At 43.7% G+C, this 19,507-nt stretch overlaps 1 protein-coding gene across 4 annotated transcripts in view; it reads right to left on the bottom strand.

Moving 5' to 3' along the window:
* The window catches only part of CBLB (Cbl proto-oncogene B), a 180,085-nt gene extending 172,192 nt beyond the window's left edge, over window positions 1-7,893 (bottom strand). For 2 of the 4 annotated variants that reach the window (XM_018560027.1, XM_018560029.1), the window contains exon 1: window positions 7,426-7,893. In XM_018560027.1, coding sequence (XP_018415529.1) covers window positions 7,426-7,626 — 201 coding nt within the window. In that variant the 5' untranslated portion in view covers window positions 7,627-7,893. The remainder of the gene's footprint in view (window positions 1-7,425) is intronic. The other 2 variants (XM_018560028.1, XM_018560026.1) reach the window with 1 other exon arrangement.
* Window positions 7,894-19,507: the final 11,614 nt, after the last annotated feature.

The following is a 19,507-nucleotide window of genomic DNA, read 5'->3' as shown; positions in this document are numbered from 1 at the left end:
ATTAAACACCCGGTATAATGTATTATTGCTGAGATTTGGTGTTCCTCTATAGCTGATAATGTTCTGCAGTGTGCCGCTTTAAAAAAAAAAAAAACACACACACAGGCAGCATTAAAAAGCTCCCGGCCGATCTCCACTTACCTTGGTGTTGTCGGCGGACAGCGGCGTTGATCATGTCGGCGGGCAGCGGCGAATCGGGCAGCTCACCAGGATGAGAGGGCCAGACACATGTCCTCAGCGTGGCGTGAGCGGGTATACCGGCGTAGGCGCGAGCGGCTTAAACGACGTGGGCGTGGCGTAAGCAGCGGGCGTAAGTGGCGTAAACGGCGGGCGTAAGCAGCGGCGAGCGGGAAATTTGAATTTTAGCCGACGAAATTGACGATGGAAAACGTTGACAACGTTTTCCATCGACGATTTTAATCGACTTAATCGAATAACTGTTGCAGCTCTAATAGGGATGCACAGATACCAGTTTTGCGAGTACGAGTGTACTTGCCGAGTACTCACAGATACAAGTACTGATACATTTGTGTTTGTCATGTGACGGTTTTTCTAAAACAATACAGACTAATGATTTCAGGACAGTGGTGGAGTGCCAGAGCCCAGTCCCAGCTGCAACCCTCGTAGTTCTCATGAAAATGCCAAGTATCTGCACTGGTACTCGAAAAGTATCTGTGCATCCCTAGGAAAAGCCTTAACCCCATAGTTCTCCTTTAAGTGATGTCTCTTGATCCGAACAGCTTCTTCCTTCCAGTAGTTTTTTTAGCAGTCCCTCCAGCATTGGTGCCGGTCTCTGATCCAGGACAGACTGCTGTCTCTTCCTGTCCCATGGCGTCTGCCCGGCATGCACGCTCACTGCTGCATGCATTGACTTACACAGTAGCTCTCCTATCTCCACTGCGCATGTGCACGCACACATCCTCCTGCATGGCCACTGGAGAAGCTGGATTCTACAGCCGTGAGCGAACGGCGGAGACAGAGGTAAGTTTTCACCTTTTTGGTAATTTATTTTTTTTAAATGTTTTTGAATATATCCACTGCTTGTTGCTTGTTAGCAGTACATGTGGTTAATCAAGGGCTGGCCTGTGTTCGGCCAGTGCAGCTCATGAGAACATCCCGCAGCTCATGAGAACATCCCGCAAAACATGAAGGTGGCCTCTACGCCAGGTTGGCTTTGCAGTGGATAGGCTCCTGTCCGACACAGATGCTGCCTCATCTTCTGCTCATAGAACTTTAAATAATCAAGTAAATACAAAAATAAAAAATGTAAAATAGAGGATTTTAATAAAAGTCCCACTTGGTCAGGATTGCAGAATACACAGGTAGATAGCAACTGTCATTGAGCACATCAACAAGTTTCCATTCCCCATAAAGATATGACTCATTGAAAGACAATAACAAAAAGCCACATTAGAAAATGTGTATAGAACCTCCATCAGTTATTTGCATACACATCTGCAGTCTACCTGCATTTTTGGGTAACATAGGCAGATAGCTACCAGGCACACTCCATTGTTACACTGTATCTTTACAGCAAAACCATACACTGCTTGAACTTTGGCTGATCCCCGCTGTATTGGCCGAAATTCGAGCTGTGGGTCGCACTGCCAGTTCCACCGAGCTAGACAAAAGTACATTTTTTTACTCACTTTTGTTGAAGGAGTAAGGTGGAAAACTGGCAGCGTAACAGTGACTTCAGCCAATTACCTGCAGTCACTGTTCGGGTATTCTGACAGTGGCAGGTGACGGCTGGCAGAATACAATTGCCGCATAGAGGAGATGCGTCCCGCGACGTTATTTAGCGTGGATGGAGGAGTCTGTTGGATATCTTTCATTCAGATCACAGTAGTATTAGACTCACAAACTTTATGTAATAATGAATCCAGGTGGAATATACGTTATCCAGCAAAGCATTTCTTTAAATTTACACTTACATGGCAAACTTACATGTTTCTCATCATTTTTGTAAATAGCTGGCTACTGCTTCTCTGAACTTCCTGTCAAGTACATGATCACAGCAGCTGTCCATCTTTTAGCTTGGAAAATGGAGGAGTGGATTGCCTTGCTGTACCTGTGTGTTTGCACAAAGTTTACTAGAACATACAAGGGTGACTTATAGGACCCTGCAAGGGAAAGAAGCCACCCTGAAGCTGGATATCAGGGCCAGCACTCAGGAAGCCAGCCAATTCTGCAGGAAGCTACAACTTTTAATCATGAAAGAGCAGCATCTGAAATAGTGAACAGCCAAGTCTCAACTAACCGTTTTAGGAAAAGGAGCTAAAATGTATGTAAATCTAACAATGACAATACTCTTTTGCCCCATTTAGGACTGTACATACAAAAAAAAAAAAAAAAGGGTACTAGACGCCATCATCCAGCGCAAAAAAAAAAAAAATACATGTTGATCCTGACAGAACTCTAGTGAATTTGTAACCTCCTTTGTATTCTGTCCCTGGTGCATGGAAATCTCAAAACTGAGATATTAACTCTGACCAGTGGATTACAGAACACTTCCTCCATGTTATAAAACATAAAAGAGACCAGGACTGCACTTTTCATGAGGACAGTTGAGGCAGCTGCTCAGGTGGCACTGAAGCCAGACACTCCATCCCCAGTGCAGCACAGTAATACTGAACCTGATAAAACCCCAAATTCCATATTTTAATATATTTGTATTCAATGTTTATAAAATCAACATTCAAGTCCAACCTATATGGGTTGGACTTGATGGACGTATGTCTTTATTCAACCCCAAATACTATGTAACATACAAAGTACAAGAAAAAAAAGTAGTTACAGCTCATCTCGATCATGATTTCGTGGAGATACAGTGCTCTTGGACAGTAATATGCATGATTGGCTTAGTTATATCAGCTTAGCAGCAAAGTATCCCTTAAAATGAGTTTAACTGTGTGGGGAATGGGTTCTTCCGGCTCAGAAACAGCATGAAGAAAGGACAAGGCAGTCTGGAAAGAAAATGTATCCAATTCTTCCGTTTTCCCAGGTATTTGTACAAAGGAGAAGATCAGGAACACCATTCACAGCCTGACATGCACTGTAAAAGTCCCAAAAGCAGGATGACCACAGGAACTAATTGTTTCTGAAAACATTCCCACCATCTGGCTCATGTATGACCATTTAATTTCAAATTCACTTTCCAACACATCCACTTTTATAGCAATTATTCTGAAAACCCATATTCCAGCAGACTTTAACTTAATGTACAGTAGGTGCTCCAGTGGAGGAAATGTATAGGACTACCCACTGACAAGAAGGCAGCTGTAAACATGCAATTCTTTATTATTACAGGTATTTATACGACGCCAACAATTTCCGCAGCACTTTACATACTGCACATTCACATCAGTCCCTACCCTCAAGGAGCTTACAATCTAAGGTCTCTATATCACATGCATACACAGAGGGCAACCTTAGAAAGGAGCCAATTAACCTACCAGCATGTCGTTGGAGGAAACTGGAGTACCCAGAGGAAACCCAACTAGCACAGGGAGAACATGCAAACGCCTTGCAGAAAGTGACCTGGCTGGGATTCGACCTACTGCAAGGCAGTAGTGCTAACCACTAGGCCACTGTGCTGCCATCTATTATTTCTTCATCTAAATGAAACTAATTGATTTTTTTTTAGTAAAATAGACTGACACCAGATAAACAGATCTGCAAAACTAGAAGTTTTCAACTTTTTCCAGTCATGCAGTCCATCTTTCCATATGCATGCATACACATGGGCATCCCCTGTACCAGGAGACATTTGTTTTCAGTGTTAATAGACACAATTCATTAATAATTAACACATACAGTTTTCAGTGTTAATAGAATTCTTATTTGGGCAGCCCAAGGTTGGCCATAAAATGCCCAATTCTAGGCCATGCTCAGACCATTTACAGGGTACCACTAGGAGGGGACAATCAGGCTACATAGTCATTGCACACTGACCATTGTGTTTTGCTACTAACATGGGCTTCTTAAAGACCATTTCCAATATGAAAAAAAAAAAAACTAACAAAAAACACACACACCCTTGCAGTGGGGCTACCCCTGCACTGCAAGGGTTAAAAGAGAACTATGGGGTAAGTGTCTTTCCTCATAGTTCTCTTAAGGGTCACGGGAGGACACATACTGGCGTCCTCCCGTGACCAAAAGCTCAGTATACCGCGAGCTACAGCTCACTATATACTGAGACTGCCGCAGCCAAGAGCTAGCTGTGCCCGCCCCCTCCCCGTCTGTTCCTCCTGTCAGCGCTGGAGGATCAGAGAGGGGAGGGGGAATCCCTGCAGGGAGCCGTGACTGACAGTCGCTACTCTCTGCAGGGAGATGATCGAGAAGTGATTGAGCGACGGGATGCATTCACTCACTTCCCAACCTATTGAGCCGACGTGTGACAGTTTCATTGTCACACATCGGCTCGAACTATGAGGATGAGTGATCTTCACTCGCCTCATAGTTCTCCTTTAAGTGTTCGTTGATGTATAGAGGATCTGTGTGAAGGTCTTTTACTTACCTGATCCCTGCAGACTCCAAGACGGGCACCCACAGGCTTTTCCCTCCTCCGCCCTGGTGGACACAGGCCTGCAAACAGTTCACAAGCCAAAGCGTAGGGGAGATGAGATGAACACTGCAGGGGTAGCAGGTAAGGAAAAGTCCTATAAACAGGTCCCCAAGACATTAACAGGCAGTCAATCTTTGCAGTGTGGAGGTAGTCCCAATAAAATAGGGAGGTTTTTTTTCTTTCCTGGAGATAGGCTTTAAACATTTCTGCAGGATTTGGAATGCAGTGGTTGAAGTTTTAATTGGATGTTATGTACTAATTGCGCATTACTCATATGATAGTGTCAGATAATATCAAAATAATGCTTCCAGGTACTGGGAGTATGCAAATGTATTGTGTAATATCGTTTCACAAACAATACAAAGACTCCCATTTTGGACCATTCAAAGACTTGGAGGAGCTGAAAATGACTCATTTTGAAGAGAATTACAAGAACAAAACTTTTTAGCATCCCCATGGAAGCTGAATCTGGGGCCTCGAGCAGCAGCCTTATCATAATCTGCCACTGCTCCCTACACAAAAAGTGCTCGCCATCCCTCACAAACATTTTATTTTACTTTACAGTCTCCGAGTGACCTGAAAGAACCTTCCCTCTTCTCAACAAGTAAAGTATCATCAGTACAGGTGTTGCTTCAGTTCGACCAATGAGTTGCATGATTAGCCATCATAGGTTCCTACAAAACAAAACCGCAGATATCTTCTAGACTAATATCTCTTTTTCTATGCCTTGTTATAAGTTGGCAATACACTGCTTGATTCTTTTTTGTTCTTCCTGTATGATGAATGAAAAAAAGTCTAACAGATTCCTCTATCCATGCTAAACAGCAGGGACAGGCAAATCTCCCACCAAGCGATTGTGTATGGACAATGATGGTTGTACCACGATCAGATCACCTAACAGTGACAGCAGCTGATTGGCAAAAGGTCACTTTTAAAGAATGTCAGGAGGAAGGCTGCCAAAAGGATCACCCACAGATCGAATTGTGGCCAGTTCTTTAAGAAGCAGCCAAAATTTGCTCAGTGTATGGGCAGCTTAAGCTACCTTAAAGTGACACTAAACTCAGAGTTAAATCTTAAAAATGCATTCAAGTACCTTAACTATTATTAAAAATAAAGCTTATTTGCGTATCACGCAGCTGTAGATCCTCAAGTCATCTCCGAATTCACGCTGACACTGCCCTTCATTCTGGAGGGTGGCTACTTTTGTTCCCCATGGTCCCTGTGTGTGTTGTAAAGTAGCCACCGCTCCAAGCTCAGTTCCGTGATGGACTATAATCTCAATATAAAATGATTAAACTAAACATGAGACTGTAGTCCATCAAGGGAGTGAGTTTGGAGCGGTGGCTACTTTACAACATACACAGAGGGACGTTGGGAAACAAAAGTAGCCACCCTCCAGAAGGAAGGACAGTGTCAGCACCAATTCAGAGCTAATTTGAAGATCTACAGCCGAGTGACATACAAAGAAGATACATTTTTGTTAATAGTTCAGGTGCTTGATGGCATTTTTAAGCTTTAACTCCTGAGTTTCGTGCCACTTTAAAAACACCAGCTAACTATATTTTCAGTTACTAAAGAAAATAAGCAGAAAGACCTAAAATTCCACAAATTGGCAATGTTTACATGTGCTTCATTAGTTGTTGCAAGCTGAAGATTCCACTAAACTTTCAAAAATTATTTTCCAGCCACGAGCACACATATATAAACATTTAAAATTCACCACATACACACAAAACAAAGGAATCCAAAACAATGAAACTGTGTTTTGTCCTTGATGCTTTTAGAAAAGTCCAAGTACATCTAATAGTCTGCAATCTTTAGCATAAAAGTAGGTCACCGAGTCACATTCCCCCAGTTTTATTTGAACTTTTGGCTTCAATAGTACAGCACCCTGAACTGTACGATAAACTGATAACATTTCATGGAAAAACTCATTGGTAGTAAGTAGATAGTGGGAGTACTGGGTGTCATTTATCTTAGTTCCTTTATCCAAGCCAACACCTACCTAGGTACAGCAGTACCACTTCCTATTATTCTAACTAGCGTTTGCAACTGTCATTGGGCCACTTCAGACTTTGCAAGTTTAAACACTTAACTTTTCAAAAATGTGGCATCAAACGCCAAAGACTTTGCTTATTGTGGGCAATTTAATTTAGAATTCAGGAGCCGGTCTGTCTGATCCAAGATTTCTTTAGGAGTCAGCTTCATAGACATCTAGAGAAAACCTGGCGCTGGTTGTCATGTTAAGGAACATTGGCTACCTGGCTCTTATTCAGCCTTATCATAAATCTGACAGTTATGAAAGCTTTTACCAAACATGCAAAACAGTCTTTATGACACAACCATGCTTGGAGGCCCAACAGAAGAAAAACAGAGAAGCAGTTTGTTCCCAGGCAGTTCAGCAAACCCAAAAACAAAAAAAGCGGCTGTGTCCCTTTAAACGTCATGTTGAAATGTGCGCCTATTAGTGTCAATAGTGGCTTAACCTTCTGTAGTGCTAACAGCTCACTCACCCACCCCCTCTTTGAATGTTTTGCAAACTCTCAGCAAGAGGGGCCATATGGCATGCGGACCCCCTTCTATTCCAGCTCCTAATTATCTCCATGAATTAGTGTTGCAACCTTCAGCTTCCTTCTCCTCCTACACTGTTTATACACAAAACATTGCTCCAAAAGCTGTACACTCCAAATATTTATGAACACAAGACTGACCCAGGATCACATGCTGAGCTCTAGCAAGTCTCTGGTTAATAAAAAGTTTACTAGGAAGAGGTAGGAGGAGAAGCAAGCTGAAGGCTTGTTTCAGTGGGGACCTGGCTCCCACCCTGGCACATGACCACCCCGGCAGTAGCCTCTTACCACTTTGTCCATCAGTTTCCAGGTCTTCTCCACCGTCCTCCTGTCGGCCGCCGCCTGTTTGGGGGGTCCCACAGCATCCTGGATGGCATCGATCAAGCCCAGTATGCGGCCCTTGCGGGGGTTCGCGGTCCGGGCCCCCGGGAGACGCCCGGTTAGGGCGCTGCTGCTAGGACTACTGCTGCTGCTGCTGCTGCTGGCCATGGCTATAGAGGCAGGAGAGGAGAATGAGAGGCGGCCGCAGGCTGAATTTCCACAAGGACACAAAGGACGGGGCTGTGCGGAGCTCCGTGCACAAGTGCCCGCTGGGTATCCACCACCCAGGACTGGCCGTGTTTGCCCCTCTCACTCCAGCCGCTGCTGTCGGGCTTTACTAACTCTCTGTCCCCTCTTTTCCCTGCTCATCGGAGCCGCAGGCTGAGCTGGTGAGATCACCAGAGGAGGAGGAGGTGGTGGTGGAGGAGGAGGTGGTGGTGGAGGAGGAGGGGTAGAGCAGGGCTGCTTCATTGCTCAGTGCTCTCATACAAGACGTCCCCGGCTTCCCTTTAGACGTGCACGAGCTGATTTCTTCACTCTTGGCCTGTCCTCTGCTCACTCCGGATCAATTGATCGGTTTTATTGGGGACGATGGATGGAAGCCAGTCATGTGACTGCATTCACACACCGATGCCAAGCTCTACATCAAGAGCAATCCCATTGGTTTCACACCTGAGTGTTTTGTAGCTCCAGTGCCTAAGTAGGGTTGCCACCTTTTCTTCAAGCCAAACTCGAACACTATAGCGCTTCGCGGCAATTTTTTTGCAAAGTATACACTATGCATGTATTTTGTAAATAAATTACATTGGAGTTAATCACAACTTGCCAGTGTGCCACACTGCCACAGGTCCCCAGATATGCATTCTGTAGATAAGATGCAAGTGTACAAAGTAGTACCCACATACCTTGCGGCACTTCTTACCAGATGTACCAAAAGTAACGGGTGCCGATAATGACTGCGGATGGCACTGCTCACAACAGAACAACAATACAGATGTCTCCAGCACACCGGCACCAAGATCCCATGTTACTGCAAAATCCATTTGATTGGTAGTTGTCATTCAAACGACAAGCGCTTTCTGGGCTGGGCAGGGTCCCCTTCATCAGGCTCAGAAATGACATTCTATTATGTCCATATCAAAGTTGTGGCACTTTTATGTAATGCTATTTCTGAGCCTGATGAAGGGGACCTGCCCAGCCCAGAAATCGCTTGTCGTTTGAATGACAACTATCAATAAAATCGATTTGCAGTAACATGGGATCTTGGTACCGGTGACATCTGTTTTGCAGTTCAGATATGTACTATTGCACATAAAAGATGCTCCCACAAAAGATGTCACAGGTTACTTGTGGAATTTTTTATGGGGGCACGTTTTATGGTCTATACTAGCCCCCCTATATAGATGTATATATATATATATACGGTAACCTGGTAGTAGTGGAGACTGGGGCGGTGCCGGCTATTTGGTCCCAGATGACAGCGCATGGTGGAGACAGAGGATGATTTCGGAGGACCTCCCTGATGTCACTTCCTCCCACCTAGGGGAGAAACCAGAGGGAGGACTCGACAAGTGACAGTGGTGGCGCCAGCAGGGAGCCACAAGTCTGCTGTTAATAATGTGCCCGGGTGTGATTCAGGGACACACCCGAGCACAGGATTTCAAAACCCGGTGTTCTATCAAAGTTTGTGACTAGGTTGGAATGTGTGACCGGTCACATGGTCACAAATCTTTTTTTTTTAGGGTCACACATTTTAACGTAATCCCACCCAGGTTTTTTTGGCGATGAAATCTGTAACCTGCAATAGGTCTCACATTCTACAAAGTTGGATAAAAGTGAGCTGTCCCAGGGCAGATCTGTTCTCCTGCACATACCATCTCTGATGCCGATCTGCCCTGGAAGAGCTCACAAAGCGTTGTAATGCTTGACCTAATGGGTGGTCACACATTCCACCGCCAAAAAACTGGGCGGGATTATGTTAAAGTGTGTGACAACGTGACCGGTCACACATTCTAACGTAGTAACAAATGTTGGTAGAACACTAGACTGTCCAGGTGAATCCCGGATGGGTGGCAACCCTAGAGACTTTGCATGTCTCTGCGGCAAAAAATACATCCCTTAACCCCCCCACCCCGCAATTTTTTTATTTTACTAACTTTATTTATTAACTGTTTCCACCAGCCACACGTCTACCGCAATGCCCCATTCCTGGAACACAAGGGATCGCATATATATTGTTTCCTTGCGTTCTGGGGTAGGAGAGGGCGTGGCAGTGCCATTCAAGTCGCCCACAGTATGATCGGCCGCACAGGAACGTGCGGTAATAAAACGCCCTGCGTTCCAGTGCGGTGGGATCGCAACAAATAGTGCATGCACGTTTTTTTGCGATCCCACCGCATTGGAATGCAGGGCTTTTTTTTTTACCGCGCAGTTGATCGTACTGTGGGCGGGTTTGCAGTGCCATTGACTCGAATGGCACTGACACGCCCCCGTCCCGCACCAGAGCGCAGGGAGACTTTATATGGGCGATCCCTCGCGTTCCGGGCACGGGACATTGCGGTAGATGTGCGGGCTGGTGGAAACAAGCCCTTAAGTAGAACATCAGACATAACTTTTATCTGTTTTGTGTGTGAGTATTAAAATATAACACATAACATCTGTGTCCCCAACCTTCATTTCCTATTGTGTCACCTATAAAGAAATAGTGTCAGGTTTTGTTCCCCTGCCTGTATCCTTGATGTGTACTATTGCACATAAAAGATTCCCCCACAAAACATTTTTTGGGGGGGCATGTTTAACCAGTTGACATCCGCGGTGTTAAACCCCCTTCCCATCCAGGCCATTTTTCAGTATTCAGCGCAGCGGTACTTTGACTGACATTTATTCCGTCATGCAGCGCTGTACTGAAATGAATTTTATACCATGCAGCGCTGTACTGAAATGAATTTTGTGTACCAGTCAGCCATGGTACACAATACCGACCATCAACTCTCCCTTCCTGGTCCTGTCACCATGGAGCACAATAGCCACCATCAACTCTCCCTTCCTGGTCCTGTCAGCCATGGAGCACAATACCCACCATCAATTCTCCATTCCTGGTCCTGTCACCCATGGAGCACAATACCCACTGTCAATTCTCTCTTACTAGTCCTGTCAGCCATGGAGCACAATACCCACCATCAACTCTCACTTCCTGGTCCAGTCAGCCATGGAGCACAATACCCACTGTCAATTGTCCCTTCCTGGTCCTGTCAGCTATGGAGCACAATACCCAACATCAATTCTCCCTTCCTGGTCCAGTCAGCCATGGTACACAATACCCACCATCAATTCTCCCTTCGTGGTCCAGTCAGCCATGGTACACAATACCGACCATCAACTCTCCCTTCCTGGTCCTGTCAGCCATGGAGCATAATACCCACTGTCAATTCTCCCTTCCTGGTCCTGTCAGCTATGGAGCACAATACCCACCATCAATTTTCTCTTCCTGGTCCAGTCGGCCATGGTACACAATACCCACCATAAATTCTCCCTTCGTGGTCCAGTTAGCCATGGTACACAATACCGACCATCAACTCTCCCTTCCTGGTCCAGTCAGCCATGGTACACAATACCCACCATAAATTCTCCCTTCGTGGTCCAGTTAGCCATGGTACACAATACCGACCATCAACTCTCCCTTCCTGGTACTGTCAGCCATGGAGCACAATACCCACCACCAATTCTCCATTCCTGGTCCTGCCAGCCATGGAGCACAATACCCACTGTCAATTCTCTCTTACTGGTCCTGTCAGTCATGGAGCACAATACCCACTGTCAATTCTCCCTTCCAGGTCCTGTCAGCCATGGAGCACAATACCCACTGTCAATTCTCACTTCCTGGTCCTGTCAGCCATGGAGCACAGCACCTACCATTACTTCTCTCTGCCAAATCCTGTCAGTCATGGAGCACAGCACCCATCATTATCGGCAGCCATTCGCTATAATATATACTGTTGTCCCTGTTGCATATTATATCACACATAACATTCACTCACTATACAACATGGTACATGAAATTCGTCATTACATATGGTGGCATCCCCAGGATAAATGGCATTACTTTGATACACAACAAAAATACTAGAGCCATACTTAGGTCATTAAACACCAACAATTACAAACATTTCTATAGAGACGTAAATCCAGTGAGTAAATTTATACATTTAACTGACAGCAATGAAAGCGTTAATGGGGATGTGGTCTGCAAACTCCATAAATAATATTAGAATGAATAGGAATGAAGTGATAATCCAGTGTGCTGTTAAATTCAGAAATATGGGGGCAATCACAGCACTCAACAATTTTTACATCTGCAGACACAGTAATATTTATTTATTTATATATTTTAGATATTTATATAGCGCATACAATTTATGCAGTTTTTTTACTTTCTGTGTATCCTGTACATCACATGTGCAATGCAGAGCACACACTCAGCCCTTTGCCCACATCTCTAGGATGCCATGAATGGAACAGGTGCCCTGGAGGACGTAGCTACTGTGCACATGCACTGGAGTTGCATCATTAGGTGCCACCCAATGGCCGAAGAGGACTTCCGGAAACCAGTTACTGTCGGTGGTATAGAAGGTGGTGGTGGGAGACAGAGCTGAAGACTGAAAATCGATTTGGCAGTGCTGAAGAAGGGCACACTTGTAAGGTGTGTGTCCTAATCTGCAAGTATGCTGTGCATATTTGGGCACAAACTAAACATTTACAAAGCAGTTTACTTCCACTTTAAAACCCCTTTGTTAATTTTTTTTATTATTATTTATTTATTTTATTTGTATTTTTTTTCACTGTGTACCATTGGGAAATTTCATTTCACTTCTCTAAGAGGCAAAACAGGAAATGAGAGAAAATCTCCAAGCGACGGGAATTCCCATCTCAAACAGTTGCCCTTACCATGTCAGGTTAAAAACCAACTCTAAAATGATGGCTATCCCTCCTCAATTTCTTTCTGGTCACCAATACAAAAAGAGGGGTGAATTTCACCAATGCAATAAAAACTTGATAGATGGTGTACCCCTCCCCCAGTCTAAAAAAGTTTTTTTCTAGAGATACATTTTTACACACTGGGAACTTGATACAATATAACCAAGCATAGATTTCAGTAAATGGCACATCTAAGTGGAAGCTGAGGATATCGTACCTCAAGTAACAACAGTCCCTTTAAAGCGACAGTCACCATCCAAAACTAAGCTAAACCCCTATAACATGAGGTAGCAACTAGGGCAAGGGGCTACAGCACAGATCCAGGGGAGAAACAACACTGCCACAAGGCAAGGGAGGGAGACACAGGGAGAAAAGAATATGAATTAGAGGAAAGTAAGGGCAAGACATACTGAAATAACAGTGTGACAGACACAACAGAGAGCAGATGGGAGGGAGCACTTTGTGAGTTTATATTTCATTAAACTGTAGAGTTGTTTTTTTCCTATTAGCACTCAAAATAATCATAAATGATAGTGATTGTTCTGCCACTAGTTTTCACAATACAGCAAGACTACCCATGCAGCTTTTAGCAGCACAACAATAACAGTTAAATATCCTGCATGTGATCGCTTCACTTTTCATCACAATATTTGCCTGCAATCACAATATGTTATATATGCAGTCTTATTAGCCACATTTAAAAGAGTCTGTAATTCATGTAATGTACGCATTATATTCATTTTATGTGGCCTAGTGCACAAAAGATTCTGAATCATTTTGCTGTCACATTGTTAGGCTCTTGGGTCCAATTCCAGCCTGTGATACCAGCTACACTCCATGTCCTGTATGCCCATACTTTTCTTGATGTTCCAATTTCCTCCCACAATTGGCCCTAGAAGGATGGTGAAAGGATGTAAGTGGCTCAATGTACCCTCAGAGGGCCCATTCACACTAACAGCTACTCTACAATGCATGCAATGCTGGTGTGTGTTGCCCAGCACAGTGCTAATGCACCAAAGCCGGCACATCGCATTGTTTAGCTTTTTTTTGGAGAACTTTATTGAAAGGTCTCAATTGACATTTCCTTAAGCTCTAATGGCACTGGGTGATGCAAGGTGGTTGCCTCTGTGCTGTAATGCTGTACTTTTTTTTCAGCACATAGCACCACAATGCGGTGTACTGTGGCTATCCATGACAAGGCAAATTATCTTGTCTTGAATTGGGGCTGTGCTGGAAACAACGGCTAGAGCAGCCCCAAAGCATATGGTGTGAATCTCGTATTTCCACTTTTGCAGCCAAATTGTGATAACACCTATTTTACATGTTCCTATTCATATAGCATAAGCTAAAAAAATGCTTCTTGTAGTTTAAATTGCTTTAAATTAGGTTAGGGTTTTAAGGGTTAACATCGGGTGAGGGATCTGAAGTGGTTTTTCCATTGTATGTTAATTAAGTGAATGAGAGAAGCACAATCCTCAAATTTTAGTCTTAAGTTTTTTCATTAGGAATTGTAATCGGCCATCTTGCCTGCTTTAACAAAACATCTAAAAGGTAAGAAATATTTGTTTTTACATAATTTTTCTTTATGTTGTGTGAATAGGAACACATAACAAACATATAGTGGGGTTTTTCTCAAATTTGTCTGCAAAAGTGGAAATACACTTTAAGGCTGTGGTTGGAAATTTCTGTCCAAAGACCTACAGATTTTTGTGGCAGGAATCCCAGGTGTAGCCATACAGATGTGTGCTCATATATGGGCTTGTTCACACCAATTGCGGTGTGTTCCAGAGCGGTAGCAAGCGCAAAAAATAGAGCATGCAGCATTTTTTGAGCTTGCAGTCGAATGGAATGCAGGCAATTTTTGCCACGCTTCCAATCGCACCGGGGGCGGGGACGTGGCTGCGGTGCCATGTACTTCAATGCACCGCCACACCCTCTCCTGCCCCAGAACCCAGGGGGATGTTTTGTGAGCAATGCAGTGCGTTCCCGCAGCTACCGCTCTGGAACGCACTGCAATTGGTGTGAGCAAGCTCTAAGTGAATGACAGGCTGACAGCCTGGGATAGACGATTATGCATGGACACAGACATTCACACCCCACAGGCAGATTGTGCCCAGGGACAATCATAGTCTACTCCAAACCACAGATTACTGCTGACAGATGCAGCCATTGTCACCTTCACCCTGTCATTCACTTCTATAGGTTCTTGCTGCAGGAATCCACAGCCTAAATTCACATGTGCATGGGGCCTAAGGGGTTGCAGTACTTGTTAGTGCTTTATAGACATTAAAATAAATTAGCATGGAATATTATTGGCATCTCAAGCCAGCGATAGACCACATGTAACTGGGATTGTATATCTATAGACACTCCTCAAGCTCTAATGACATCCTGAACCGGACCGTAGACATGTGAGATTTGTTTCATTCCAAATTGAAATGAGTACAAATTTCTGTAAGTTTGGACATTCGGATGCATCCGAATTTCTAAATGACAGAAATAATTAATCTGAACTTATCCGAATGTTTGATAACGAAATTTGGATACATCCGAATTTCATTGGGAATGAAACACATAAGCGGGAGAGCTGTCAATTACAGACTTCTCTCTTTGTTGACATTCTGGACTTGTATCACGATTGAAAACAAAGTAACAGAATATTGTTACAAAATGTAAACAGAAAAAGAATCTGAGAGATTTGTGTTATTCTGTAAAAGCGTCTACTTCTTTGCTGACAAATAATCTGACAGCTGTGTTAGAGTAAACACAAGTGTTAAACAGTCCACAGAAATAATAATAAAAAAAAAAAAAAAAAAACAAGTGTGCGATTCCCCTGGAAATTCCTGGAAATTCCTACCAGACCCCTTAGGTATGGTAGGGATTTCAAGGGGGACCCCAACAAAATGTGGGGTCCCTCCAAAATCCCATAGCAGACCCTTAATCCGGGCAGCAGCCAGGTCATTGGGAGAGTGCTTTTTCAAGGGGTCCCCATGCTGATAAGGATGAGGGTCCCTTCCCCACAACCCTGGCCCGGTGGGGGTCTGCGGGCAGGGGGCTCATCTGCATCTGGATACCCCCTTTAATAAAGAGGGCACCCAGATGCCCCCCCATTGTGAATGAGTAAGGGTAGTTGTACCCCTACTCATTCACTAAAGAGTTTAATGAAATATAAATAAACATACCACACATTAGAAAAAAATATGTCCCACAATGTCAATCTCAACAGTTAAAAAGAAACAAAGTAAACGTAACTTTTCTGCAATACATTTTAGTTCGTAATTATCATTTAACTCATCCGAAATTATGAAAATGTGGATTCATCTCAATCCAAATGCCGAAAGAATTGACTTTTGGAAAAAACTTAATAACAAAACATGTGAAACGAAACTTAATGAATTTGTTGCCGGCTTACATGTCTACCTGACCGACCTAGGGGAAAATTTGCTGTCTAATTTTTCATTTTCAAAAACAACATCACTGACTCCCCAAAAACAGGCTGCCAGGGGGAATGCATGCTGCTTAAACATGCACACTTTACCTAAATGATTATGTCACACTCTTTCTGCAGAATAATCATTACATTTATCTTATGTCTATTGTAAAGGAAACCCTAAAGAGGAACTTCACCCTTATCTTAAAAATGACAACAAAGTAACCATAAGAAATGTTTAGTAATGACAATCTACAAACAGATTCTTATAGATAATTGCAGGCTTTGTTTTCTTTGCATACTATTTTTGTTTCCTCCGTATTCTTCTCACCGATGAATACATCTCTCTTTACCTCCTGGAGCTCTGGGCCTACCTCCTAGAATATGTGGCAGTGCCAATCATCTGCAAACTTCCTTTCCCCCAAGATCCAACCAGGAAGTGGAAAAACAGTAATTACAACTAAAGCAAAACAAGTTTAAGTAAGACCTGATTCACACTGAAGCGACTGCATTTTATACGCGCATATATTAAATACATGTGTTTTTATGAACAGATTGTGACACATTTAAGTAAATAGCCAAAATGCGAAAAACGAATTGCAATACACAATTTCAAGCATTTCCTAAGTCTACAGGGTTAAAACGAGCTGTAAACTGTAACAGACTTACTTTGTCACTCTGCTCCTACTCCCTCCGGCCGGCTGTCTGGAGTCTGTTTAAACAGCCCCGATGCTGGCGACGTACACTGTACGTCGTCAGTCACGAAGGGGTTAAAGCGCGAACATTGAAGTTGCTCAGCGTCCTGGTAATGTCGTGGACACTGAGCAATCTCTCCATGCTGTCAGAATGCTCTGCATGCTGAAGAAATTTTCACCCACCTGTGCCTTGCGGTCCTGTCATGCATGTGGTTATACTCTGCATCCTGACTTACAGCCACTGTGTGTATAACATGCCCTCCAAACTTGCAGCCACTGTGAATAAAGCCTGCCATCCTGGACTCCCACTCTGGAATAACCACTTGTTTCTGAACTCACTGATTCCAGGGAATCACCTCCAGCCATCCTAGGCTTGCATCCTCTGAAGGACTTAACCCCTCACCTGATACCTGAATCTCTAACGCAGCAAACCACAGGTATAGTTCTATGTACCATACAACTGCATCTGCTTGCTTGCTTGTTGAGTTCACATAGTATCAGTTACCCAGTACTGCTGAGAGTCCCATCAAAGTGGTTCATGTTAAAAATGCAAGGCTTCATCATATATGTGGGACTAAATCTTGTATAATGAGTCCTAGAAAGCATCTTATGGAATATGTTACGTTACCTGTATGAAGTAATACAGTTTTCAACATATCTACTTTTGGGACTTCCTCCTGCACATGCATTCTAAAGTGTGATTGATCTATTGCATGTCACCTTGTTTATTTCAATGATACCTTTCATGAAACGTACTAAACAGTACTGTATAATGTAATACAGACTACCTACTATTGCAGGTTTTATGGTAAGGGGGAGGCCCCTCCTCTTGCTATAAGTGACATACAGATGCCAGAAGCTCCAGACCCCTGATGAAGTCACACATCCAGCATGCGTAGGGTGAAGCTTCTGGTGTCACTACAGCTATAGTTGAATCTGCCGGGTGGACAGGATTGGTATCAGTGCATCTCCTCATTTATACTGCTGTGCATTTGATGTTATATGCCCATTTTTGATGGTTTTATGTGAGTACCTTTTTATTAAAAAATGATTGCTTATCTGGATGGTACACGCTATGTTACTTCTGCTTATACTTTTCTGAGTATGGTGATTCCTGTGACTGTGTTTCTAGGGGATTTCTGTTTGATCGTTTAAAGGGTTTCCCTCCCCTTTCTGAGAAGGGAAATGCGCAGTGAGACCTATCCTGGGTCCTTTATTACCAGGTGAGCACCCCTCGGCACCTGTTTGTTCACTGGGTCTATATGATGAAGGATTTGAAGAGACTTCTGATCAGTGGCTTCCTTATAGTGTGGAAAAGGATTTCCACTTTTAAATTGGTGGCTCCTTGATAGTGTGTAAAAGGATTTTCACATGTGGATAATATTAGATGTGTGTTCACTACACCTTTGAACTTTTTTGCACTTTATTTTGTGTCCTATGATTGTTGCACTTTACTATATTTATTCATATATTAAGGATTTATATCCATTTGAGCTCTAGATTTTGCATGTGGATGAGATCACATGTGCCTTTTATGGTACCTGTTTGATTAATACATTATTTTCTAACACCGTTTTATCTTCTTAAAAGCTTGCTACATATGTATTGTTTTCAATGAATTCTGTTACCAACATTGCAATACCCTAGAGAAAAAAAATCCTTAAAGGAGAACTATGAGGTGATTGCTTTTCACTCACCTCATAGTTCTAGCCGACCTGTGACAATGAGACTGTCACAGGTCGGCTCAGTAGATCGGGAAGTGAGCGAACACATACTGTCACGGCCCTCTGCTGTGACATGGGAGGGGCTGGATTCCCCGCTCCGATCCCCCAGCGCTAACTGGCGGAACGGACGGGGGAGGGGGCGGGTACAGCTGGCTCTGCCTCTAGATAGGCAGAGCCAGCTGTCACTCACGCAGCTGGGCGGATCCAGACATAATTGTCGGGATCCGCTTCAGCTGCAGCATCTTAGTATACCGCGAGCTGTAGCTTGCGGTATATTAAGCTTAGGGTGACGGGAGGACGCTAGTTTGTGTCCTCCCGTTACCCTAAGGAGAATTATAGGGGGAAAAGCCCTAACCCCATAGTTCTCCTTTAATGCTGCATTTTGGGTGCATTGACTTGCAGTTTATATTTTGAAGTCAATTCAAGTCATTTCAAAGAGAACTATGGCCAAACCTTTTTTTGCCATTAGTTCTCTTGAGGATCACAGTAGGACATTTACCTATGATCCAAAACTCAGCATATAGTGGGATATTGTACGCTATATGCTGACAGCGTAGAGCCACTCTGCAGCCGGGAAGGATCCCGACCATATTTTTGGGATCCACCCTGCTGCCTGATTGACAGCTGGCTCTGCCTCTCTAGAAGCAGAGCCAGCTGTGCCCACCCCCTACCCTGTCGTTCCCTTCAGTCAGTGCTGGAGGAACGGAGAGGAGAGGGGAGAATCCCTGTAGGGAGCGATGACTGAGAGTCATCGCTCTCTGCAGGAAGAAGATAGTGATCAGCTGCATGTGATTGCTCAGTTCTTTATGTCCACCCCCTGTGCTAAAGACTACTACAACCTAAAATAGGAAGCGAAGGAAAATCTCTCTGATGGTGAAGGTAAAAAAAATCCAATTCTGAATTAACAGGAATAGGTTACACCTCCTCTCAGAAGATTGCACAGGCCTACATTAAGAAATTTGGCCCACCTACTTGCATCAATAAATAAATGACAAGTCACAATATATAAAAGGAGGGGAAAATTATAAAAAAAGTATTATTAAAAAATAGTCTTTCAGCTTCCGGTGGATGACGTTTCCTAGGCTTGAAAGGTACAGACTAAGGACAACAATGATGTCAACCATCTGCTGAAGATGGGAAAAGGCATTTCCTCAGTCTCTCCTTCCCAGTCATGACTCCCACAGACTGTACATTGTAACAAGTTACAAAGTGAGATCAGCAGGAAA

Source organism: Nanorana parkeri, unplaced genomic scaffold (genome assembly GCF_000935625.1).
Source record: "Nanorana parkeri isolate BGI_ZX_2015 unplaced genomic scaffold, ASM93562v1 scaffold427, whole genome shotgun sequence".
In the NCBI taxonomy this organism is placed as follows: domain Eukaryota; kingdom Metazoa; phylum Chordata; class Amphibia; order Anura; family Dicroglossidae; genus Nanorana; species Nanorana parkeri.
Note: the sequence above shows the minus strand (reverse complement) of the source record. Positions and strands in the feature narration are given on the sequence as shown.